At 43.0% G+C, this 27,281-nt stretch overlaps 1 protein-coding gene across 1 annotated transcript in view; it reads right to left on the bottom strand.

The window, feature by feature from the left end:
• SLC9A9 (solute carrier family 9 member A9) overlaps positions 1-27,281 on the bottom strand; it is a 517,302-nt gene that overhangs the window by 473,607 nt on the left and 16,414 nt on the right. Inside the window, exon 2 of the mRNA XM_055129734.1 lies at positions 27,062-27,264. Within this exon, the coding sequence (XP_054985709.1) occupies positions 27,062-27,264 (203 nt within the window). The remainder of the gene's footprint in view (positions 1-27,061; positions 27,265-27,281) is intronic.

Raw genomic sequence — 27,281 nt, forward strand, 5'->3', positions numbered from 1 at the left:
AGGGGACAGACTGGCACATGCTGGGCTCCTGAGGGTCTGGGCCAGCAGGGAGGCCGGGCAGATGGTCACTGCCAGGCGGTGACTCTCTCACCCGCAGGAGAAGAATTTAAGCTCCATTCCCATGAGTGCGGAGAACACTCAGGACTTCTACAGGAACAGGATTAAACAAGAAAGTGGCGGTTGGGAGTTTGGCCTCTTAGTGGGGTGATATTCCAGTAAGCATCGTAGCCCGAACAACTTTGTTCCCTGACACTCCCAGCTGAGCACTTCTCAGCAGAGAGGCAGGCAAGAGGACTCGAAGCAGAGGGAAGCACACACAGAGAAACTAAGAACCGGAAAAGGAGATAGCACAGGAGTTAGGGTTCATGACTTGCACGAGGCCAGGCCCTGTTTAGTTCCTGCCATCTCACCAGTGCCCCCAGCACTGGCAGTGATATAGGCAGGTAGATAGGGAAAGGCCCTTGGCAATGAAAATTGAGATTTAACAGAGTCTCAGGGAAGGAGACTCTTAAGACTTGCAGATTCAAGAAAACAAAAGCAGACCCTGAGGATAATGGACCCCTCCCTAGGAAGTTCCCCAAAGAAGGCCATCACCACTCCCAACCTCCCTGGTAATATTAGCAATGAACTTTTACCTGGAAAGAAACCCCACGTGGGGGCAGGTTGAAGAAACCCTATAAAAAACACCTTGAACAAAGAAAGGGTGTGCATATGCTGCCTGAGCCCATGTGCCACTTGTGCCCACGTGGCCGAGCACATGTGTCGCCCGAGCACATGTGTCGCCCGCATCTCCCCTCCTGAGATGTGGACTTTCATGCTTTCATACTTTTGTGTTTAAAGCTTGGTTATGTGTAGGGGCTTCCTCCACCCTTGGAGAAGCCCGCGTTCTCTCTGAAACGCGTTATTTTCACTATTCTCTCTCCCACTTATCCCTTCCTCCTTCCCTCAGAAACCTCTGAATAAAATCTATTTACTTCACTGCTTGTCTACTCCTGAAATTCTTTTCCGCGAGCGAGACAAGAACCCAGTAACTCTGGGTCCCGGGTGGTGGAGGCGGCTGGGGAGAAAGTGACCGTCTTTCTCCTCCCCGATTCACATAAGTCACCCGTGGGGCCCACCCACATCAGTAGAAGACCCCAGTAATCCCCAACACTGCAGGCCCGAGCAGCATCACATCCCGGCCCCTGCACTGAGGATCAGTCAGGTTGGACAAGACTCCCTGGGGTGGGTCCCCAAGCCGCCAGTCCTGGCCCTTGCTGGGGATAGACTGAGCTATCAGGGTGAGCCCATGAAGACTGTACTACAGACAGGAACATTTTCCCCCTGCAAGCTGCCTTCAAAAAATAATTTCAGTATATTGATAGGGGCAGTTTTCCTTCTCTCACTGAAGCCCGGCTGGTCTTTGACATGCAGATCTCAGGTGTTAGCCAGGCCTGACCTTTGATATTGTAAGTTGCAGGCTCTGGCCCCGCCTAGCCTTTGGGATGTAGATTTCAGGTGCTGGCCCAGTTTGCATTTGAAGTGTAGATTTTAGGTGGCCGCCCAGCCTTGTCTTTGGGATGTAAATCCAAGTGCTTGTAGCCCAAGAAAGGTTTCGGTTTTGGCTTTGTATCCCCCCCCCCACACACACACACACAGGCTACAAGCCTGCAGGTACAAGGAAACAACATATTCTAAGGCCTCAATGTTCTTCCTGTAACTTCTTCTGATGCCTTTGGTGATGTCACTGTATCGCGCCCTTTAGAGGTACCATGATCAATAAAAGGAGATCATGAGGCTCTCTACTTTTGTCTCAGAGTCAGAGAACCTAGACCCTCCATGAAATACATTTCTTCCAAGTTCCTTGTCTCAGCGCCTCCGACCCCACGAACTTTCACACAACAGCCCCCAGGTGGGACTCTGCCAACTCTTGCCCCCAGGAGGGCATCTGCCAATCCTAACTCCCAGAAGGCGCTTTGCCAATCCTGACCACGGGGTTGGGTGCTGCTAATTAGAACCCAGGGAGTGTCTGTCAATCCTGGTTTGGGAGAAGGGATGCTGGTGACAGGAAGTGGGGACCAGCACCCCCACTGACTGATCAGCGTTGGGGTTCTCCAAGTATAGGGTTTTTCTGCTAAAGCAGGCTGGAAGTGCCTGAGGAAAGTGCTCAAGTGGAGAGGATGTGGCCAGCAAATCCAAGACCCTTAACACCACCAGATGGAGCACTTGGTGGCCTCGAAACAGTGCTAGAGGTATCCTTGGTGGTCTCTGAAAAATGTTTGAAGCTCTGACCTCATATCTGCTGGATTTTGAGAACATGCCCTAATTCACCAAGTTACTCAGAAGCACCACTTTGTAGAGTACACAAATCTTAATCCAACACTGCTTCTCTTTCGTTATGTTCATCTACTTAATTTTGCATCGAATGAATATTAAATGGTATGTCAGAATTTAAGTCCCTCCTTCCACCTTGCCCGCCAGTACCTGATACTCTGAATTAGGAAGTTTTATTTCCTCTCAATTGGTTACCAGGGATTGCAGACTACGTCAATGGTATTTGTACTTTGTACATATTCTATCCTGCACTGTAACACTGTCGTCCCATTGTTCGTTGATTTGCTTGAGCGGGCTCCAGTAACGTCTCCATTGTGAGACTTATTGTTACTGTTTTTAGCATATTGAATACGATGCGAGTAGCTTGCCAGGCTCTGCTGTGCGGGCAAGATACTCTCGGTAGCTTGCAGGGCTCTCTGAGAGGGACAAAGGAATAGAACCCGGGTTGCCCACGTGCAAGGCAAATGCCCAACCCGCTATGCTATGGCTCCAATCATAGATAATGTTCCATCCATTATCAATAATTCATCCATAAGTGTCCTTTTATGTTCAAATATTTTGTGTTCAACCTGAATCTGTAAGGGTCTTGTCTGTTCACTTATAACTCAGTGCAGTGTTCTCTTGGACAGATATACCACGCTGGTTTTCCTGTCTCTAAAAAGAGAGTTTATGACAGGTTGTCACTTACTTTCTGCTCTTTCTAAAAGAATGTAAAAGATTTTTGGTTTTGGAACACAACCAGTGGTGCCCAGGACTTACTCCTGGCCCTGCACTCAGGGGGTTCAGGGTAAACTCCGGCAGGTGATCCGGGGACTTTAGGAGTGTCAGGGATTTAGCCAGGCCACCGAGTGAGACAGTCACTCTGCCTGCTGTACTGTCTCTCCGTGGGTACTCTTGATGTGCCTCTGCATACGTGCAGTAGTTCCAGTAGGAGGAACTGCTGGAGGATAAGATATAAGAATCTTGGACCATAGTAGGTTCTGCCCAACTCACAGTGTTGCTACTTTCCAACATGAGAGTGTAAGAATATTTCTATGCATTCTAGTCAAAGCTCAGTATCCGTCCATTTCTGAATCTTCACAAACAGTTGAGTAAAAGATGAAGTTTATTGCTTATTTACGTTCGTATCACTATGCAAATGTGCGAGGGAAGTGAGCACATATCCCCCCTACGGATTGCCCTTTTGTGAAACCTCGTTAGTGAATTTCCAGAACCTATATTCACCATAATAATTTTTTCTTATTGATTTATTTTTCATGCAATCAGGTCATTATTCTGGTTTGTTTATTTGTATTTTAAGTACATTCTTCTCTCATCTCCTTAAACCTCTTAATGTTGCTTTCTAAATTTGCTAATGGTGGCTTTCCTATGCAAATTTTATTCTACATTAACACAGTGGAATTTATTCAATCTCTCCATTTTGATCCCAGCTTTAATCTCTTTAAAATCTCCTTCCCTAGTCAGATATTAAATATGTTCTTCTACAGTGTTATATATATATATAATTGGCTATTTACTATCCTTTAATCTAGCTCATTTATTACATAATATGAAATAGGGACTAAATGTATTTTGTTTTTGTTTTATCCTTTCCCTCTGATTTTGACTGGCTCCACTGTCACTGTCCAATGCATTTTAAAAAATTCATAAGACATTCAGTCTAATAAATATTTGATATATATTATCTAATAGCTAGCCTCTTTAATAATTCAAAATGTAGAAAAATATTTATTCAGGTAAGGATTCATTAGAGCATTATTTACACCAGGAAACATTTAGAAACAACTAAAAAATCAAACACATTAAATACATTTCCCTAAAGTGTTAAGGAAATTTAGCGAAATTTATAGCAGTTGCACAATATTGTAGAATTATTTTGATTCTCCCTTAAAAAAGAATTTCCTATTTTGCTTCTGCTTTGCATTACTCTAAATATGTTGAATATTGTCTTATGTGTTATTTGGCAATTCGTGTATCTTCTTTAGAAAAAATATATCCATTTTCTGTATTTACTAGGCTGTTATAAGATGTAATATATTTGGTATTGAGATGTAGGAGATTCTTAAACAAAAAATTGCACTATCTTAAGTAATAACCTAATATAGCTAGTTTTTAATTACCTTTCCTACCACATGAGCCAGGCTGGAGCAATAGCACAGCGGGTAGGGCGTTTGCCTTGCACACGGCTGACCCAAGTTCGATTCCTTCACCCCTCTCGGAGAGCCTGGCAAGCTACTGAGAGTATCTCCCCTTATGCAGAGCCTGGCAAGCTACCTGTGGTGTATTCAATATGCCAAAAACAGTAATAACAAGTCTCACCATGGAGACGCTACTGGTGCCCGCTTGAGCAAACCGATGAGCAACGGGATGACAGTGACAATGACAGTGACCACATGAGCCATCTTTTCATTTTCTTGACAACGATTTTAGCTGCAAAATCGGTTTTTATTGTTTGCAAAGTCCAATTTATTTTTAATCTCTTTTGCTGCTCACTCTTTGAGGGTGATTTCAGAGGATGTATTGCTGCGGAATACTTGGTCCCTTGTTGTGGATTTGCCCCTCTCTTCTTCCCAGTCAGCGGCCCCAGGGTCTGCTGGACATTCAGCCAGACTCAGAGGTGCCTAAGCTCCGTGCCCCTCTTCATCTTTCCTTGCCCAGCACTGTACGTCACCCGTGGGTGTTGTTCAATCCCGACGTCAGCAGGAACAGAAAGAATAACCCAGAGCCCCGGGACAAACTGGTCCAGATGAGCAACACTAGTTCTCTGCAGTGACTGTAGATCGCAACACGAGTTCTCTGCAGTGAATATAGATCGCAACACAAGTTCTCTGCAGTGACTGTATATTATAGCCAACTGGAGAAAGGAGATCCAGACTTTGAAACAAAATGTTTCACTTGTAAGGTTGAAAGTAAAAATCGAAGGTCCTCCAGAAGCCACTACACAATTTTTCACCTAAGTAGGAGGTTATTTCCCCTCAAAATGGATGAAAACATGTATTATGCTAATATATAAAATTTAAAATGAAAGAATCTACTGCTATATTTAACAGTTTGTTTTCTCACAAGAGTTTTGTAGTGCTAGTTCTGATGACTAGATCATTATTCCATTTTACAAAATTTGGTGCATGGTATAAAGTGAAAATTCAAATCTATTCCTTAGCATCTAGGTATCCCATTGTATCAGCATCATTTGTTAAATAATCATTCTTTCTTCATTTACTCCTACAAACACACTTTCATGTCTGCCTCAAATAAACACCATTATAAGTTATTATACATTTGAAGTTATGCCACAAACAAAATAGATTCACTAATAAAACACATATATAAAGCAACAAAAAATTATAAATATCTAAAATATAATGGGACCTTTTTTAAAGATGATGGATGAGAGGAAGAAAAAATAATTAGGAAAATTAAGATATGGTGACATACATTTGAAAAAAATTTTCTATGCAGTAAAATATCTAAAAAGGGCTTTGAAACAAAACCATAAAGTGAGCAATAAGTGCTAAATGGTAACCATTTAATGTTGGATATCATTGGTTTGTCCTTTCTCCCCTTGCCACTAGGAGCTTAGGTATATCAGTCACGCCCATCAAAGTGCTCCCGAGTCACTCCCATTCCTTTGTTTATCTGTAACCACTTCTACCAGTTTATCTGCTCTTCCCTTAATATGACTGCTAATTTGTAAGGTCAGAACTTCCTAGGACACTGAATATTATAACATTGCCTTTCTCTCCTCTTTATGCCTTTTGAATATTATGTTTTTGTAACTTGGGACTTAATTGGCCTCGAATATTATTCCCTCCCGGGCATCTGCTTTCTCTACTTAAGCCTCAGTTGCCCTCAGTTCCTAGCAACCCAAAGTAGGGTCCCCGACATGGGACGGGAAGGATCCAGGGCAAGCGGTGAGTTATGTGCTACCCTGGCATCGAGATGGGCCTGGCCATCTCGATGCCTAATTCTTAACTATAAGTTAAGAGCTTGATCATAGACAAATGCTGTCATGATCCAATAGTAATTATGAGACTGGGACCCTGCCAGGGATAGGAAAGACTGATCTGGCCTGAGCACTGTAGTCTGAGATTGAGATGGCCCCAGGAGAGCAATTCTATAAGCTTTAATGCATCTCTTATTGTGTCCATACAAAATGATTAATATTATGAAGTCTTATATGTTTGCTGGCTGAGGAGAAGAGAAACACATTCATGGGACTCTGCCCTCTTGGGTGGATCCTCCTGCTGAAAGAGAATTAAGTCCTAGGAGAAGCATCCCCTGAGGGAAAAGAACCTTACCCTATTGCTGACCACACCTTTGTGTATGCCCCAACCCCCTCATGCTGTGGAGATTTAACTAGGCTGTAAGAGTGGGTTGGGGGGCCAGATCCACGGGGGCCAGATCCACAGATTGAGAGAGAGAGAGAGAGAGAGAGAGAGAGAGAGAGAGAGAGAGAGAGAGAGAGAGAGAGAGAGAGAGAGAGAGAGAGAATGAAGTAGGGTGGGGGAGAAAGAAGCGGGAGGAGAATCAGAGGAGATTGGAGAAAGAAGATCAGAATAAACTGCGGTGAGACCAACCATCTCCGTTCCGTCCCTTGCCTCGCCGCCCCTTTCTTTTTATTTTTGTGTTTTACACAATTTAATACTTTTTTTTCTTTTTGGGTCATACCTGGCGATGCACAGGGGTTACTCCTGGCTCTGCACTCAGGAATTACCCCTGGCAGTGCTCAGGGGACCCTATGGGATGCTGGGAATCGAACCCGGGTGGGACCACGTGCAAGGCAAACGCCCTACCCGCTGTGCTATTGCTCCAGCCCCCCATTTAATACTTTTGTAAAAAAAAAAAAAAACACTGAAAATTTAAGAATAATCCCTTTAAGCAGACCACTCAGCATTATGAATATTAATAGTTAAAATATTAATGGTTAAAATACTAATTGTTAAAATGTGGATCACAGAAATACAGACACTTTACATTGCAATTTGTATAAACGGAACAAAATCACAGAGAAATGGAGAGAACAAGGTAGAAAAGATTTAATAATCATAAATTGTCTGTTAGAAACTATGAGACTGTTGTGCTACGAAACACTGGCTACTATTTATTAACTAAAACTCCAGAAGTCAGAAACACCCTAACAAAAGGGGCTACTGACAGGCTGCCTCAAGACAGGCCACTTTGGTACGAGCATCATTTGCAGCTAAGGTGAGGGGAAGCCCTGCCGACTCAGGGCAACTTTTACTACTTACCTTCAAGGATGAGAAATACAGGTACCACCTCCCCAACCGGAACTCCCATCCTCATCTATGTAGACTCCCTGTTCGTATGTCATTAAGTTGATCTGCTGCTCTGTCTGACCTTATTTTGATTCTGTGATCAGCCAGAGAAGGGACCAAGAGAAGGGAGGAAACTTTCTCCTCCACCCACACAACTGTGAACATCATAGGCAAAAAATCACAGATATGGACTCTGACATGTCACCGGAGATAGTTGGTCTTTATAACTCAAGGCAGAATGAAGAACAATCTATCCCCATACAATTCTGAATGTTTAACGTGGTGGCAGGATGCTGTGGAATCAGATGTAGTCTAACATCAGTTTTCTCTCCATCTTGAGAAATCTTTACCAAGTCACTGAATCTTTCAGAACCTCCATTTCTTCCCTCTGAAACTTAGAGGCCATATCTCTGTGTCTCACAGAATAGTGGTGAGATTGGAATGAAACCTGCAATGGGGAAAGTCTTGGTACGTAACAAACTATGGTAGTGGAAAACAGCCTACAGTCTTTGTAGCTCAGGAAGGGCTGACGTTCAGGGGGTGTCTTCTTCCCTCACAGCCTCTTACTACTGTTAGTTCATCCTCATCATTATTAGATAGAAAAATAATAACTGACATTTCTATAAGATTACTACCTTTAATAAATGGCCTTATGCACTTTAGGCATAGTCTCATTTCTCTCCACAGGAACACTCTGCGATAATACTGCAAACATTTATAATAAGAGGGGGAAGTAACTGTTCAAAAAAATGATATATTTGCCCTAAATCATGGTGATCAGTGGCAAAGTTTGGATTTAAGTTTTAGTTTCTAATTTTGAGTCCTTGTTTATATGACAACAATAATAAGAAAACTCCCAGTATGCTTTGAGCACTTATTCTACCAGACACTTATGTAAAGATAAGTGGCTCATTTACAAATTGTAATTGTCCAATAAGAGTGCAGGAGATTCTACTTATGGGGGACATTCAAACACAGGGAGGATCGCACCTAACATCACAGGGCCAGTAAGTGGCATCTGCATCAAGTAATGAGACTCCAGGTAGACTGTCCTCTGTACAGTCACACACAGTGTTCCACGGCCGGTGCAAATACAACAGGCCACTGAGCTCCGCGCTCGTCCCCAAAGACCAGAGGGTCTCTCATCCTGTACTAAGATTCGTGGGCATGAGCTCACCTGTTGCCTTGTGACGCTCTCTCAGGAAACCATGTTTCCTGTTTAACCAGATACGTCAGGTAGCAGCTGCTGTTCTCGCCCAACTATTCGCATCACCACTAGAAGGACAGATGATCTGGCCTCTTACTCTCTACCCTGGGTCATCCGGGCTCCTGACCTCTGAACTTCCTGCATGGAATTGGGACTGGCTGAAACTGGAGCACCACCATGGCAATGGGAAACAGTCCGATGGACATGAGATGGGTCTGGGGCCACCCCTCAAGAGCTAGTCACTACTCAATGACGTCACTCAACATAGTTGAAACACTGTATACTAAGAGTGACTTCCCCCACCCCCACCTGCCTCCAGCTCAAGCTGCATTTCCTCCGGGCCAGTCTATTTCATAGGCAGAGAAATGGGGCTTTCAAATCCCCTGAACGCACAGGCACATCGTGGTCCCATAGTTTCTTCACTTTACAATTGTTCTGCATTGGCACTATCTTCTGCAGAGCTTTGCTGATGCCTATTTTCTGTGCAACTTTGCATCAAAGACCCTCCTGCGAGCAGCTGGCCTGGGGGAACTGGACAGCAAAGAGGTGCATCAGCAAGGACCACAACAAGTATGCTTGAGGGGAACAGAGGAAGGGGAGGTGCTGGACTCAGCAGAAAGTAGATGTGATGTCAAATGCCTCGATTTCACAGTAAAAAGATGTGTTTTTTAAAAGATGCCTCTGTCTTAAAATAGGTGCATTGAATAAAAAACAAAACACCAAACCTGCTGCCTCATGCTCACCTCAGACTTCAGGAAAGCCATGTCCATCAGGGGACCACTGTTAAGGCAGAAGAAATGTTTCCATCATACCTTACACGGCTCATGGCCTTCACTCGTTTCATTCTAAAAAGCAAATTCCTCGTGTAGGGAATCAGCTATCTTGGCTGGAGGGAGGGTCGGGTGAGAAGCTAACTTAGCCAAAGCATCAATGGTAGATAGGCGTCCAGCCAATCCCTTTCCGTCCCTCCTTGGTCCAAGATAATTTTTCTCCTGCTCCTTCCATCCCAAATTGATTACCTGGGATCAAACCTTCCAGAAATTCAACCTTTGGTGTAGCAAGTAGCCCTTATGCTTCAGTCAGAGGGTAAAGCTAGCATAGATACTTGGACATGAAGTAGTCGATAACAGGGCAAAAAAGATTGTGTTAGGGTTACGACGCTGTCTCACATGCATTTAACCCTGGTTCAATACCAGGTACTACTGGGTTTCCTGAGCATCATTAGGAGTGATTGCTCAGGGATGTGGCCCGACATCCCTCCCTGTTCCCCTCACCACTCCCCACCAAACACACAAACATATTCCAAAAATCAATCAGCAACTGAGTGAGTAAGGGTAAAGCAGCAGTAAAAAGCAGTAGCGGAAACAAGGACTCACATTCCTCTACCATCCACTCAACAAGGTCCTTGGAGACAAACGTGGGATTCTGAAGAACAGAGTGGGCCACGGGGGGTATGGACAAGGGGTGTTCCCAAATTGACTGGCCCCTAAGAACATGCTCCCCCAAGAACAAAACCCATAGTCATAATGGAGCCGAGACTCTAGAAGAGGATACTTAAGGAATCAGGAAAAAAAAACACAGTTTTAAAGGAAAGATATAAAAAGTCGTTAAATAAAAACAAAATGTTAATAAAATACAAGCTATTGTGTTTATGTCTCCAAGTGTGAAGACTACAGAGTGAGCAAGATGACCCACGTGGGTGTTCAAAGAACTTTTTATTTCACTTTCACCTCCCTCTTGTCGTTTTTAATATATTGTTTTCTGCAGTAACTAGGGCTGCTCAGGGCTTCCTCCTGGCTCTGTGTTCAGAGATTACTCCTGACAGTGCATCAAGGGAACACATGTGGGGCCAGGGATCGAGCTGGGGTCATCAGCGTGCAAGGCAAACATCTGACCACTGCACTGGTATCACTTTGGCTTCACCTTATCCTTTTAAACCTTCTGGTCTTATACCTGCTTACAATGTCCCTAATATACTGATATAGTAGTACTGCATTGAAACTTGTAAATAGCATATATGCCAGGTACAGACACACCAGAGTGTCTTAGCGATGAGGCATATCATCAAAAGTTTGGAAATCCATGTTTTAAAATACTTAGCAGCGGGGCCGGAGCGATAGCACAGCAGGTAGGGCGTTTGCCTTGCATGAGGCCGACCTGGGTTCAATCCCCGGCATCCCATATGGTCCCCCAAGCACTGCCAGGAGTAATTCCTGAGTGCAAAGCCAGGAGTAACACCTGAGCATCGCTGGGTGTGACCCAAAAAGCAAAAAAAAAAAAAAAAATACTTAGCAGCAAGCTGATGCCTAAACATGTATTGATGAGAATTTAGTACATGCCTAGAATATGAGCCATTTACCTGAATTATTTCATTGAGTCTTCTGCTATTACCTTTGAAGGATGGTGTTTGTACTGTCTCTTTTGACAACACTTAGCCCTTGAGGGTTGGGTCACACACTGTGAAGGTCAATGTTGAACTTGACCTCAGGTAGTCAGATGGCAGAGTGGGGTTCTAGCCGGGGCCGAAGCTCCCTTAGTCAACTCCCACCATATACATGCCCATGTTAAAAAAAATTCTACTACTCTTTTGTCTAGCAAAGTTTATTTGGTGGGGGGAAGGTTTTCCTGGGTTAACATGTAGACATGGGACTTATTGAGGAAAACAATAATGATGCTTTTTAAAATACTGCCCTTTCATGGAACATAATCCACTGTAGTAGTGGGCTGATAGTGACAGAGAGAGGGTACTGCTTCAGAGCCCCGTCACACATTCTTCCTTCGATCAACTATGAGAAATCTACCCTTTGCTACTCGGCGAGTGACAGTCCCCTTGGCAGCCCAGAGACTTGCCCATAGCATGCACTGCTCCTAAAAACGCATCTGTGATACCACTTGGGATGAGATGTCAAGGATCACCATCATTGGGCCTGGAGAGATAGCACAGCGGGTAGGGCGTTTGCCTTGCACGCGGCCGACCCGGGTTCAAATCCCAGCATCCCATATGGTCCCCTGAGCACCGCCAGGGGTAATTCCTGAGTGCAGAGCCAGGAGTAACCCCTGTGCATCGCCAGGTGTGACCCAAAAAGCAAAAAAAAAAAAAAAAAAAGGATCACCATCATGTTCTTGGTGACCCAAAAGGGCCAAAGATGAGGGTTATAATAATAATAGTTATTATTATTATTATAATCCCATTGCTCATCGATTTGTTCGAGCGGGCACCAGTAACGTCTCACATTGTGAGACTTATTGTAACTGTTTTTGGCATATCAAATAATAATAATAATATCATTATTATTATTAATCAGCGGATAGGGCATTTGCCTTGCATGTTGCCGACCCGGGTTCGATTCCTCCGGCCCTTAGAGAGCCCAGCAAGCTACTGAAGAGTATCCCGTCTGCACGGCAGAGCCTGGCAAGCTACCCGTGGCGTATTTGATATGCCAAAAACAGTAACAAGTCTCACAATGGAGATGTTACTGATGCCCACTCGAGCAAATCGATGAGCAATGGGATGACAGTGATACAGTGATGATGATGATGATGATGATGATGATGATGATGATGATGATGATGATTATCATCATCATTGTCATGGACATTATTATGGGGAAAGAGAAATTGGAAGGTGCAAGGTGACCTGATTGAGTGTCCCAATTCTCCCCATGGTGTTCTGAGATGTTTTCTAGGAACCAGGTCAGGAGAGTGTCCCCTGTTCTCCTGCAGTGACTCTCCACTTACCAAATGCTGGTAAGTGAGACAGAACAGCAGCACCGAATATATATATATGGCCTTGCATATAGCCAACCTGTTTGGTCCCTGGCACCACATATGGTCCCCCTCGTATTACTGAAAGTGACTCCTGAGCACTGAAGTAAATCCTGAATGCCACTTGTGAAAATAAAAAAAAAAATTTTAAAAAAAAGAGCCATCACAAAAAAACCTAAGAAATATGATTCAGTCCTAAAATGAAGACAATTTGACATTTGTTAAAACATGGATGGCCTTGAGGAGACTGTGCTAAGGAGAATAAACCAAAACTGAAAAACAAACAAAAGTGCTATGTTCACACTTACATGTGGAATCTAAAAACACTCAAAATTTCTGGAAACAGTGAATTACTTGAATAATTATTGCTAGAAGTAAGGAAAAGAGGAGGAGGAAGTGGGTAAAGTTGGGCAAAAGTAGAAAGTTCCAGCCCTAAGATAAATTCTGTTTTAATGCTCAACTGAGTGTCAAAGCTAATAATACAGCTATACAATTATTATACAATTGCAAGAGAGTTCTTATCACAAGGGAAAAAATTTTAACTATGAAAGGGGCTGGATGCCTAGTAAACTGATTCATTAAACGTAAACTTGGTTAAAACTAAACCATTTATACACACAAACACACATAAGTCAAATAGCCACTTAAGCTAATACATAATTATCAATTTTATCTTCACAAAATCGAAAATAGTTAAAATTTTAAAAGTTTCACAGAAATAAATAAAATCTTTGGGATTTAGAGGACATTTCCAAAATTATTCGTCAAGTCAACTTTCTGCAAAGAAGTTTCAACAGAGGTAGAAGAAAACAACTTTAAAAAAAAAAAAAACCCAAAACCTGTCAAATTTATTAACAACAGATCTCCTCACTAGGTTTCAGTTGAATGGAGCGAGACCTGTCTAAACAGCTTCACTCTTTCACTGTCACGCTCAAAACTCCTCGAGACCATCATCTTCGGTCAGAGGAAGTCTTGTCAGAGAGAAAAATCACCAGTGACGAGGTCCTGCTCTCTCGAGAATGGAGTCATAGCTGGTAGGACCCTACAAAGGTTTCTCCCAAGCCAGAAGGCCCATTTCTCGAGCTGCTGGCAGTACGGGTGCACTTCATTTCAGATGAGATTTCTTTACAGTTCTTCCCTTATTTTCCCCTCAAAGAGTCCCAGTCTGAACTGCATCCACAGTCACTGGACAATGGCTTTCTCTCATCAAAGTGCTCCAGACCCCACGGTGTTTTGTTCTTTGACCTCTGCTACCAGGATAATTCAGAAAGGGGGAGAATGGGAAGAAAAGTCAAATTTATCAAGAAACCTACAAGAATTAACATTTCCAAAATCACAAGTTAATAATCAGGATTAGGAAAGTTGAATGAGAAACATGTTAAGGCTCCGTTGCAACGTGGCAGATTCAGCAATCTTTTTTAAAGGTCACTTGAGCAGCCCTTGCTATCAGGATGCCTGCAGGCTATCAGAGCAGGAAGCAACCGGTAGACCAATCGTCCCAACTTGGTCCTTATGAGAGTTCTATATTCTCTACAATTTGTCTCGCGATAATATGCACACAATGGCTAGTAGCTTCGGTGGTGACCTGTTTGCAACTGACAAGTCTCTTTAATCAAATGAGAGACAGGACAGATAACTCAGCAGTGTATCTTGCCCCAAAATAACTTCCCTTAACAAGTGATAGTGTCACTTGTCACACAGGAAGTGAAGACTTGGCAAAATAACCACTGGTTAAAGTTATTTCCTTTAACTTTTCACATTATAGTCAAGTGATTTATGACTGATAGGAAGTACAAATTTAACTGTGCTGACAGCCTTCTAAAATCAGCTCAGTTTGCAAGCTCTTACCAGCCAAATGATCTGTTGACCTATTTAACTCAATTTGGTAACAATGCAATGTGGTAGACCCACGATTAATAAACGAGTGATGAAATGATTTTAAATTATATATAGTGATTTTCCTCTAAAAATCAGTCTCTTGCCTAATCTTCAGTTTCCCTGTTTCTGTCCGAGCATCCTCAGGGAATCAATGGGGCCACAGAGTAAGCTGAGCTTCCTTCTTCTTCATGCCCAGTTGGTCCAAACTCTAGGGCTTTGTCCTTCCTTGCTTTTCCTCTGTTTGTTCCTCAGTTATCATCTAATCTTAGGCTTCATCTGTCTCCTTATCTTGACACTACAGCCTGGACACCTCAAGCCTAACCGACTTTCTGCTCTGGTCAACATTAAACTCTCCCCTTGACTGTAACTAGAGTGCTCTTTATTCAGTGTCATACCAGAGTTTCTATAAGCAAGCTCTGCATTATTTCCAGTCCTGTGAGGTAGTCACTGGTCTTCCACACTTCAACAGACTCCAAGTGTTTCCTTTCTTAGTATCCCAAGTCCTTTATCTGCCTCCAGGTCATTATCTTCCTTCTACTTATTAACCCTCCTCCCACCTTTCCACACCCCATACATCACCATCACACACGAGCTCTCCATCTTCAACATATTCCCAATCATACCTAATGCTAAATAGTACTGTCTCCTTCTGAGTGTTTGCTGGTCTTGGTCCATTCCCTTTATGCCGGCTTTGGAAAGTACTTATTCATATTCTGAGTTTCCCCTGATTTACCAGAAAATTCCTTGAGACTATACTTTATTTCACAATTGAAATGGTGGATTTCGCCAATACATGTGTATTTAAAAAAAAAAGAATTAAGAATAAATGATAGAGAAATTTGTTCTATCACTTGCTCTTTAGAAGCAGGCACTTTTAACTTCCCCTTAGTATCAAATTTAGAAATGGTCAGCAATTATTATGACACTCCTAACTCTATGTAAGCAATTCATGCTGCAAGTTTATTGTATAATAGAATACAGCCCCTGCCTTGGTTAAGGTGACCTTGGATCCACCAGGACAATCTGACAAATAACCCTGGAAGCATTAATTGAATAGATACAGAGCAAAAAAGGATCCAGTCTGAGTCTCTCGAAAGGTTGTTTTGAGGCCATCAACTGTTCAGAATGTGTAGAAAATACTATCTCATTAAGATCTAAGTGAAATATTTTTATTCTCAATATTTTATCTGTGCTGAGCATGAACAAAGCAAGTTTGGCATGTATACAAAATAGGTCCTGAATTTCTATATGTTTACACATGGCATGAGAGCACAGTGCACTGAGGTCTATAAAAATGCCAATGGCTTTCATTGTTCTCATTTTTATGCCTTCTTAATGGCAGTAACCCAGGGAATATTCAAGCCTGGCTCTGTCTCCAAGCACGCAATGGCTTTACCTTCCCAGTAATATCCACAGTTACAAAATTTTCCAAGAGACAATTACAAAGCACAGGAATTCGTTCCAGCCTCTTCAAATTCTGTAGTCAGGAATTTCATCCAACTCTCTAAACTACACTGTTAAAACTCAAAGTCTCATTTCCTCTAAAGCTCATTTTAGAAACAAAGGCCAAATACTTCCTGCCATCTATACCACAAAGGAAAAGACCCCAGGGGGGCACATCAATGACCCCAGCTCCTCTCCCGTGCCAGACCTCCTCTTCCTGCAAATACCCTCTGCCACTACTGTGTTATTCCAGACCTCCTTCTGCCTGCTGACCTTCTTCCTATCTCCAGCACGTGTTCTCATCTCTGAGCATCTCACTGTGAGATTTTCCGAGCCATGGTGAAAGCATCCTGCCCTTTCCTATTTACAGGCCTACATGGGGCTCCTTCCTAGAGGTGCAGAAGACATTAAACCATTAGACTCAGGGTCAAACAGTGTGTGGGCTGATTCTGCCTCTGCTCTGATCAGTGGACCTTGCACCCATCATCAAATTTCTGAGTATAAGCATACTGTCTGCTTGTAAGACAATAAGTTCATTTCAAGCATAAAGCACCCAGGGCAATGTCACTGTCATCCTGTTGCTCATCGATTTGTTCGAGAGGGCACCAGTAACGTCTCTCATTGAGAGACTTATTGTTACTGTTTTTAGCATATCCAATATGCACGGGTAGCTTGCCAGGCTCTGCCATGCGGGCTCGATACTCTCGGTAGCTTGCCAGGCTCTCCGAGAGGGGTGAAGGAATCAAACTCGGGTCAGCAGTGTGAAAGGTGAACGCCCAACCGCTGTGCTATCGCTCCAGCCCTACAACTCTATAACTTCTGAGATGAAGATCTTCAAATGCTTCAGCTGCATCTGCTCTACCAAGCACCCAGGGTCTTTAATGGTGGTTCATTCATTCATCAACTTTATACTTAGCAGCTCCTATGCATCAGACAGACACTGCAGACACATTGGTCAAAAGAGGCAGTGAGCCCTGCCCTGGGTACTTATTGGCTAGTGGACAATAACAGTGTAGCACTGTAGCACTGTCATCCCGTTGTTCATTGATTTGCTCGAGCGGGCACCAGTAACATCTCCATTGTGAGACTTGTTGTTACTGTTTTTGGCATATCGAATATGCCATGGGGAGCTTGCCAGGCTCTGCCATGCGAGCAGGATACTCTCGGTAGCTTGCCAGTTTCTCTGAGAGGGACGGAGGAATCGAACCAGGGTCGGCCACATGCAAGGCAAACGCCCTACCTGCTGTGCTATCGCTCCAGTCTTAATAACAGTGTAAGGACAAAAATGTGCAAGACATACATGTTTAACTTCAGATGCACTATGAAAGGTAAGAGAAAAGAAAGGATATTATGGACAATCTCTCTCTAACAAGATTTCTCTCTAACAAGATTTCAAATTAAGACTCTAAGGATAAAAAAGAGCCTGACATCCAATGGAAATAATTGGATCGTTGTGAGCAGAAAGCATGGCATGAAGCAAGAAAGTGTGTTAGTAGAACCCAGTGAAAGGGACTGGCATGTCTATAGCTATGAAGGTGTAGGAAAGAGGCACAGGAATGTGTCTTCATGAATACATTCGCCTGAACACAGCATAGCGCCAGGTCCCAATATGTCGACCCATTAGAAACACCACTGGTCATCCAACAGTACCAAGCCCAAGTCATCCCTTGCACCTATAAAAATCACCAAGTCCAGGCATGGGATACAATGCAACATCCAGAATGTTTCAAGCTTCAACTGATGCCAAAGTTCAGACAAAATGGGGAAGTACTTAAATAGTACTCAAACCTATTTTTTGTACTTAATTTCTTATTTTGTTCATCTAAAAGATGACAGAAGTCTGCTTAATGAGTTTGGGTCTCTATTGCTCTCAAGTTGATATTTCCATGTGCCCATCTCCTCAAATTTTCCTTCCCTTTGTCTTGGGACCCTGCTACATTCCCATTCTGGCTTCAAATATTGTCATTTTATTTGCAGTTTCTTAAAATGTCAGTCACCTTTACTTACGAAACTGCTAATGATATGGTTCCTTCTCTACAATATTCCTCTCCACCAGAGTGGCTACCCCCCTCTGTCACCATCCCAGATCCCCACCTGAAGCCCCACCCTCTCCCCCACCCCCACTGCTGTCTCCCTGTCAAAGTAAGTTCAATTGTGTAGACCTCTCAGTTTCTGTTATCTTTGGCTACTTGTTATTCCCTAATTATGCGCCCTTAGATTCCACATCTGAGAGAGATCGTTCAGTATCTGTCTCTCTCTTTCTGTCTGGCTTCACTCAGCATGATACTGTCTACATCCATCCACATAATGGCAAATAACACAATCTTGTCTCTTCTTATAGCTGAGTAGTATTCCACTGTGCACATATACCATAGTTTTTGTTTTGATTTTGTTTTGTTTGGGTTCTGGGGTCACACCCGAGGTTTCCTCCTGGCTCTGCACTCAGGAATCACTCTTAACCCTGCTCAGGGACCATAACTGGTAAATGACCAGACCTAGGTCAGCAAGCACCTCACCTCCTGAACTATCTCTCCAGATCCTACCAGTTTCTTTATCCAAGTCATCTATTCTTGGACACTTGGGTTGCTTCCAGGTTTGGGCTATCGTTAATAGTACTTCAGTAAACATATAAGAGCAAATGTCTTTTCTGAATAGTTTTTTTGACTCCTAGGGATAGGTGCCCAGAAGCAGAATTGCTGAGTCATGAGCTCAGACCCCTATCTCATTCCATGCACTAGTCTATTCCAAGTGGATTAAAGGCCTCAGTATCAGACATGAGTACCTAAAACATGCTGCATAAAACATAGAACCCTTAATGAAATTGATCTAGAGGTATCTTCAATGACTCTACACCATTGGCCAGGCAAATGGAAACAAAAATAAATAAATGGGACTATATCAAATTAAGAAGTTCTATGCCACCAAAGACATAGTGACCAGAATAAAAGACACTCCACAGACTGGGAGAGAATATTTTCCCACACACATCTGACAAAGGGTTAATATCCAAGGTACATAAAGCACTTGTAAAACCAACAGAACCAACCACACTAAAAACTTGGGAGGAGAGATAAAACAGAAACCTCCACAAAGAAAACATAGAGACGGCCAACAAGTATATGAAAAAATGCTCTGCATTACTTATCATCAGGGAAATGCACATTGAAACAGCAATGAGATATCATCTCACCGGTGAGACTGATACACATCACAAAGAACAAAAGCAACTTGTGTTGGCAGGGATGTGTGGGGGAAAGGCACCCTCATCACTGCTGGTGGAAATGTTGATAGGTTCAGTGATTTTGGAACCATCTGTGTACTCCTCAAAAAACTTGACCTTTTTTGTTTGTTTGTTTTGGTTTGGGGGCCACTTTTGGCCACTTTCAGCACACATCTCCCATCTGGAACTATCCTTCCAACCATCATTGACCTAGTGATCCCTTCTCTATCCCAGGTGCTTTCTCTCCCTCCCCTCATGAGTCAGGCTGCCAACCATCTCGTTGGTGGGCGGCCGCGCGGTCTTTTGATGCCCTGTAGAATCCAGTCAGTAACAGCTCTAGTCCAGAGGTCACCTCTGAATCGCATTACGTGTCCGGCCCATATGATTTTTGACACCTTGGTAAACGAGACAGCGCCCTTGATTCTTGACCGTTGACGGAGGTCGGAATTCTGGATTTCTTCTCTCACTTGAGTGAAATGTGATTCTCCTAGCATGGCCCTTTTGATTCCTCTTTGGGATACCCTAATAGCATTTTCATCCTGTTTGCATAGGGCCCAGGTCCTGAGGCGTATGTTAGTGCAGGAAAAATGGTGGAGTCGAAAAGATGTGCCCAGAGCCGGAGGTTCTTCGTCTTCTTAACCACTTCTTTGACGTTCTTGAAGGTGATCCACGCTGCTCTCTTCCTCCTGTGCAGTTCTGGCACCAAGTCGTTCCTCATGTTGAGTTCTCGACCCAGGTACACATAGCTGCTGCATTCAGAGATGTTTGTTCCATTGAGAGCAAATGAAATGTCAGGGACTAGTTCGTTTTTCATAAACATCGTTTTGTTGAGATTCAGCTGCAGTCTGACCTTTCCACATTCGTGGTCGAAGTCGGCCAACATTTGTGCCACTTGGCTAATGTTTGGCGTTATCAGAATGATGTCATTAGCAAAGTGAAGATGATGTAGTTGCTGACTGTCTATCTTCACTCCCATTCCTTCCCATTCCAGTTGTCGTATGACAACTGTTTTCGAGGGTGGCACTGAAGAGTTTCGGTGAAATGGTATCACCTGCCGAACCCCTCTCTTTACGTTAATGATCACTTCCTTGTAGAATGGTGAGATCCTGGTGGTGAATCCATAGTACAGCTTGTGGAGAATCTTGATGTACTGAGTTTGAATGTCCTGTTTGGCTAGAGCTTTGATGACCACTTCAGTATCAACAGAATCGAAGGCCTTCTTTAAATTGATGAATGTTAGACAGAGCGGCATCTTGAACTCTTGTGAAACTTCAATGAGTTTGGTCACTGTGTGGATATGGTAGATCGTGCTGAATCCTTTTAGGAACCTGGCTTGCTTGCATGGTGGTCCTTCGTCTAGTGTTCTGCCCATTCTATTCAGGATGACTCGAGTGAACTTCTTGTAGATGACAGACAGCAGGCAGATTGGGCGATAGTTGCCAATATCGTGGATGTCTCCCTTCTTGTACAACAGAACGGTCCTGCTGGTTTTCCACTGGGACGGAACCTTGCACTCAGACAGGTAGCCTGTAAAGAGCCGAGTCAGTGTATTTGATGAGTACTGGCGGCAGATTCTTCAGGTGTTCTGGTCTGACCTTGTCTGGACTGGGTGCTGTACGTGACTTTACTGATGAAGTGGCATGTCGGAATTCGGAAGGGAAAACGTTGGGAATGACCTATCTATCCTGTGGAATTTGGTATGTGGGCAGGTTGGATGTGGCTGTCAAAGAGATACGAGTAGAAGTGAATAATCCTCACCATCGCCCTTCTGGAAGATGTGATAGATCCATCAGGATGTCGGAGGGCAGTCATCTTGGTCTTGTAGTTGGTGAAGGACATTGCGAATACTTTTCCCACCTTCTGCCACATTGGCCAACACTGCTGCTCTTCTCTCTTTGAGGTCTTCCTTTATCGCTTCTCTGCACAGCTTTGTGAGCCTGGACATTAGCTTGTGGTTGCCTGAAGCTCGTGCCAAACCACGTTGGTGAATGAGCTCGAGAGTTTCCAAAGACAGGTGTCTGTCTGTGGCTTTCCCACTCTTGGCATTTTTCACACAATCTTGGAGGTGCTGGACCAGTTAATCATATTCCTCGTCGATGTTGTCTACGACGGCATCTTCCCACATTGCCGCAATAGTGCCAAAGAGCTCCCAGTTGGTGGTTATTCTGGGAGTTCTTTTCTTTTCTTTTTTGTTTTTTCTTTTTGGGTCACACCCACCAGTGCACAGGGGTTACTCCTGGCTCTGCACTCAGGAATTACTCCAGGCGGTGCTGGGAGACCATATGGGATGCTGGGAATCGAACCCGGGTGGCCCACGTGCAAGGCAAATGCCCTACCTGCTGTGCTATAGCTCCAGCCCCTCTGGGAGTTCTTTTCTTAAACTTAAACTCTGCAGTCCTTTCTCCCCACTCTGTGAAGTAGAATTTTGCACGAAGGAGACAGTGGTCCGATCCCACTTGGAATTTTGGGACAAACAGCGACATCAGTCAGGCAATACCTTCGATTGAATATGATATGGTCAATTTCGTTGTGGAACTGTCCACCGGGAGACACCCATGTCCAACGTTTAGATTTGGCCCTCTGGGACTGTGAGTAACCATGGATGGTCTTGGTCGACATGATGAACTCAGACAGTCTCTCACCCTGATCGTTCCAACAGGGTGAACAGGAACTAATAGGTTATTTTATACTCCACAAATGAGTGCAGACATTCTATATCTGTCCCTCCCTTTCTGACTCATTTCACTTAGTATGATACTCTCCATGTCCACCAGGAATCACTCTCGGTGGTACACAGGGGGCCAGGTGAAATGCTGGGGGTTGGGCCAAGGCTGGCCACATGCAAGGCAAGCACCTTACCCTCTGCACTATCTCTCTGGCCCTAGACACTTCCTCTACACTCTTCTAATAACAAAGCAGTTTCTGTTGATCCAGGGCCTCCTCGAAGCCTCTGCCTACTCACACAGAATCACACCTTCACTTTGAGCCTCTCTTGGCAAACAATCCTGCCCAGTGAACTCAATTCCTAACCAAACTCCTGCCGCCCTTGTCAGCTTGTCAGCTCCCACCTGTCAGTGAAACATCTCTTCCATGCTTGCACATCTGTGACAACTAATCTGAGAGATCTTACGGTCCCCAGCGGCTTCCATTTGAAAGCGATTGAAATACAGTCCTGTATTATTGTCATTTATCGGTCTTCTCTTTCCGGCGTATCTGTAGTAAGATGAATACACTTAGTTTATCTGTAAAAGTTATTCCATAGCAACAACTGATCCAATGAGGCAGAGATGGAGCGGCACAGGCCAAGGGGCTGTGGTGGGTGGGGTCTGGCAGAGGAGAAGGGGTATGGTGCAAAGGGTGTCATGGGAAGCAGACACTTAGTTAAAAGAAATCATTGCCCATAGGGGCTGGAGCTATAGCACAGTGGGTAGGGCATTTGCCTTGCACGCGGCCGACCTGGGTTCGATTCCCAGCATCCCATATGGTCCCCCGAGCACTGCCATGAGTAATTCCTGAGTGCAGAGCCAGGAGTAACCCCTGAGCATCACCAGGTGTGACCCAAAAAGCAAAAAAAAAAAAAAAAAAAAAAAAAAACCAACAACAAAAAGAAATCATTGCCCATAAACATTGAAAGAATCTTACAAAACAGGTCCTAATCTTCCCCTTCTACACATAGAGATTTGGAGATTAGGAAAGTCGGGGAACTAAGTAGATGTGGCAGATCAGTCAGGTCCTGCATTCTTTTTGTTTCTTTCTTTTGGGGCCACACCCAGAGATGCTAAGGGGCTACTTCTGGTTCTGCACTGGGGAATTACTCCAGGTGGTGCTTGGGGTACCATAGAGGATGCCGGGGATTGAACCTGGGTTGGCTGTGCAAAGGGCAAACACCCTATCCACTGTACTATCTCTCCGGCCCAGGTCCTGCATTCTTTTCCTCACTACTCTTCACTCTCTATGATCCTACAGATGAATTGACTTTGTTTGGACTGTGTTGTAACTGAAGGGCGTTATCTGACACAAATAATTGCACACAATGTAGAATTTCAGGATGTAAAGACAGACTAAGTGTTACTCACTTTCACAGACTTATTAGCCCCCCCCTTCCCCATGTCACCAAAGATACATTCTGGTCATTAAAAAATAAGATTGGCCCCACTCAACATCATGGAACAGGGAAAGTGTTGTGGGTCCCCTTGATCACAAGAAGTGATGGAGAATCTACTCTGGATATTTGGTTGCCTCTTGCCAACACTGGATTCTTGGAGCAACAAATGCTAATTGTGACTCAATGAGTCACATGATTTAGAAACTAATCCAGAAAATAGTCAAGTCAGTGGAACATCTTACGAGCAAAATGTATAATCTACCCACTGAAAAACCTAGAGGCTCACACAGCACAGATGTTTTCCCAGTTTCTTGACTTTATTTTTCAAAAGCAAACTGTGGTTTGGTTCCTGACAAAGAAATGGATATGTTACTAGTGCAATAACATAATTTCTCTAGTGTTTGTTGTTAATCCTTAGAGAAAAAATTTGCTGAAGTAACAGAGAAAAATTTAGCATCCCTAGGGTGATCAGTGTGTTTTGGGAATTACTATTTTAATATACAGATAAAAAATGAGTAAGAGAGTGAAGAGGAAAATAATTTACATTTAGGAACTAACCAGAAGTGAAGCTGAACAATGTTTTAATAAAATCCTGTGTGGTTAACAAGGTCATTTAAAAATAATTTCCTTCAGGATCGCAACAAAGCCATAATTTGATCCTAATTATTTCAGAAATTTAATTTGCCTTTGTGTGCTTCAACTTCCCTTTCCAAAGTCTGAGTTAGGCAGTTATTAAAATTAGTTTGACTTTCCTGAATTCTCACCAAGTGCTAAGAGGAATAAATTAGTGAAATGTTAATCTAATTAATGTTTTAATTATTAATGTATTAAAATAAAGGTATAAGTGTTAATCTAATTGATATAATGTTGATATAACTTATGTAATGTACTTGTGAAAATTAACGTGAACAATTGCTGTAAATTACCCATCTGATTAAGGGCATACATATCTCCCTACCTGCTCCAAACCCCTCCAAGTGGAAAAGCATTCATGTATATAAAAAGAAAACTATCTAGAAAACATAGGAAATTGGGAAACTATATTCCACGACACCAAGAATATTCTGAACTCTGAATCCGAAGGGTCTGGAAGAATTCCCTGAGATGCTGGTTCTTCGCTGCATTATGTCTACAGTCTGCTTCCGAAGATGGATGCCAGAGCTCAAAGCAGCTCGAGTGAAAGGTATCCTGCCTGTTTCCCTTTCAGCAGGGAGGGGAGCCCCAGTCAGTAGTGCTCGGTACCACGTGGTACCCGGGATCTAACTTTGCAGCTCCAACATGCAAGGCACCACCCCTGCCTTTGCGTGACCACCTGCCATTCTTCTTTGCCAGTTTTCTGACCCAGAACAGAAGAATGATTTTTTTCCTTCCAAAAATTTTTCTGGCAATTTACTGCTGGCCCAGTCCACAAATTTACAATGATAAAACTTTTTTTAAAAAAAAGAAGTCACGGGGCTAGAGTGGTAGCACAGCGGGTAGGGCGTTTGCCTTGCAAGCGGCCGACCCGGGTTAGCTTCCCAGCATCCCCTATGGTCCCCCAAGCAACGCCAGGAGTAATTCCTGAGTGCAAAAGCCAGGAGTAACCCCTGAGCATAGCCGGGTGTGGCCCAAAAAGCAAAAAAATAAAAAAATAAAAAAGAAGTCACTTCATAAGAATTGTTTTTGTATCTAAGATGCCCTAACTAAACTGATAGGGTTCAGCAAGATTCCCAGAACGCTGAGTGTCGGTGCATATAAGCGGCTGAAAGGCCAGAGTGTTTTCTGTGTTGGCTGCCAAAAGCCAGACAGCCTAGATTAATGTTTACAAGTGAAATTTTTAAAAATTCCTCTCCACTTTTCTTTTGGCTTAATGGAGGTTTAGGCTGAGTTAATGGATACAGTGGCATTAAAAAGACCTCTGAATGCAAATGTCAGGAAAGGGGCACTCATTGTTAATTTTGTCTTCTATTATTCTTATTATATTTTCTGTATTTTATCATTACCTTTTAAATTATTATCTGAATTACTATATTTTTACCTAATTTAACTATGGCCCACACACAGTTATATTAGGCCCATTTCTTTTTTTTTCTTTTTTTTTTTAGAGTATTACATAGTGCTACATTAAAAGATATGTATTTTGGGCTTTTATGAACCTTATATAAATCAAAAAGAAACTTTGCATACTAAATATACCAAGCTGATCTACTAGAATTGAGTTTTATTGTGTTTAATTGAACAAACAAAGAAATAAACAACTATCACAGTGATTCTCTAATAAAAAATTTTAAAAAAGAAATAAACAACTGTACTCCTTTTGAATTATATCTCTATATAAGAAACCCATCACTTCTGTTATCTTAATGACAAAATGAATAACACTTAGCAATTGCTGGTCTATATATTTGGAGATTCTATTTATTGATTTGGTAGCCTCCCAAGCAGTGCCTAGCACACCTGGGAGATCACTCCAGGTTATGTTTGGCCAATAAGTCTGATGGTTCAGTCCTTGGGTCTGGGTATAATAGTGCTTCTCAGATCATGTGATGCTGGGAGTCATGAGGCAAATCCTGCAGTACTGAGGGGGGCGCATGTGGTGCAACCATTCAAACTTGGGTTGAACTATCTCCTTGGCCCCTATATGATACTTTTTTCTATTTGCGGAGCCAGGGATCTAAATCAGGGACCCACACATGCAAGGCATGTGCTCTGTTTCCGAACTCCAAGCCTCTTTCTCTCTGCTGTATTTAGATCAGTCAGATCCTTTACTCTCAAGTGAGCACACCCTCACTGACAATCGTATCCCAGGGATTTCAACAGGACTGGGAGATTGGAGTCAATAGCTGTGGGAGATTCAGTTTCATGTATGGCATTTGCCATATATGAAAAGTAGACATAATTAAGAGTTACAATTAGAAAAGAATATGAGGGGGTAAAATCTTTTCTTTTTTAAATTTTTAAATTTTTTTAATTAATTAATTTATTTTTAATTAGTGAATCACCGTGAGGGCACATTTACAGATTTATACACTTTTGTGCTTATGCTTCCCTCATACAAAGTTCGGGAACCCATCCCTTCACCAGTGCCCATTCTCCACCACCAGTAAACCCAGCATCCCTCCCACCCTCCCCAATCCCATCTCCCCCGACCCCACCCTGCCACTGTGGCTGGGCATTCCCTTCTGTTCTCTCTCTCTAATTAGCTGTTGTGGTTTGCAATAAAGGTGTTGAGTGGCCACTGTGCTCAGTCTCTAGCCCTCATTCAGCCCGCAACTCCCTTCCCCCACATGGCCTTCGACTACATTATAGTTGGTGATCCCTTCTCTGAGTTGCCCTTTCCCCAGAATGTGAGGCCAGCCTCCAAGCCATGGAGTCAACCTCCTGGTACTTATTTCTACAATTCTTGGGTGTTAGTCTCCCACTCTGTTATTCTATATACCATAGATGAGTGCAATCTTTCTATGTCTGTCTCTCTTTCTGACTCATTTCACTCAGCATGAAACTTTTCATGCCGATCCACTTAAATACAAAATTCATGACCTCCTTTTTTCTGACAGCTGCATAGTATTCCATTGTATAGATGTACCAAAGTTTCCTCAACCAGTCATCCGTTCTAGGGCATTCGGGTTTTTTCCAGATTCTGGCTATTGTAAACAGTGCTGCGATGAACATACATGTGCAGATGTTGTTTCGATTATACTTTTTTGATATCAGGCCCATTTCTTTAGAAGTGTTTGAATGCATTACATGTAGCAGCTCATACGTGATGCTACTACATATAATGAAAGAATATATACATATAAATTTATATAGTACATATATGTATCTAAATGTGTGTATACATATTTATTTATATCATCTGATGATCTCCTTACCTTTTCAAGTATTGCATTGCCTTGGTGAGGACTGACGTTGTGCTGATTGATTTCTCTTTTGTATTTATATTCGTAAACTTGGTCAGTGATATTAATCAGCAGAGTTGACGGACTGAAGGCCAGTTTGCCACAATCATAGACAGTTCCACTTTCAATATCAGTTGGTGCTGTGGCATATCGCAAGATCAACCCCATTATAAGCCCTAAAGGAAAGAAAACA

Source organism: Sorex araneus, chromosome 2, assembly GCF_027595985.1.
Source record: "Sorex araneus isolate mSorAra2 chromosome 2, mSorAra2.pri, whole genome shotgun sequence".
In the NCBI taxonomy this organism is placed as follows: domain Eukaryota; kingdom Metazoa; phylum Chordata; class Mammalia; order Eulipotyphla; family Soricidae; genus Sorex; species Sorex araneus.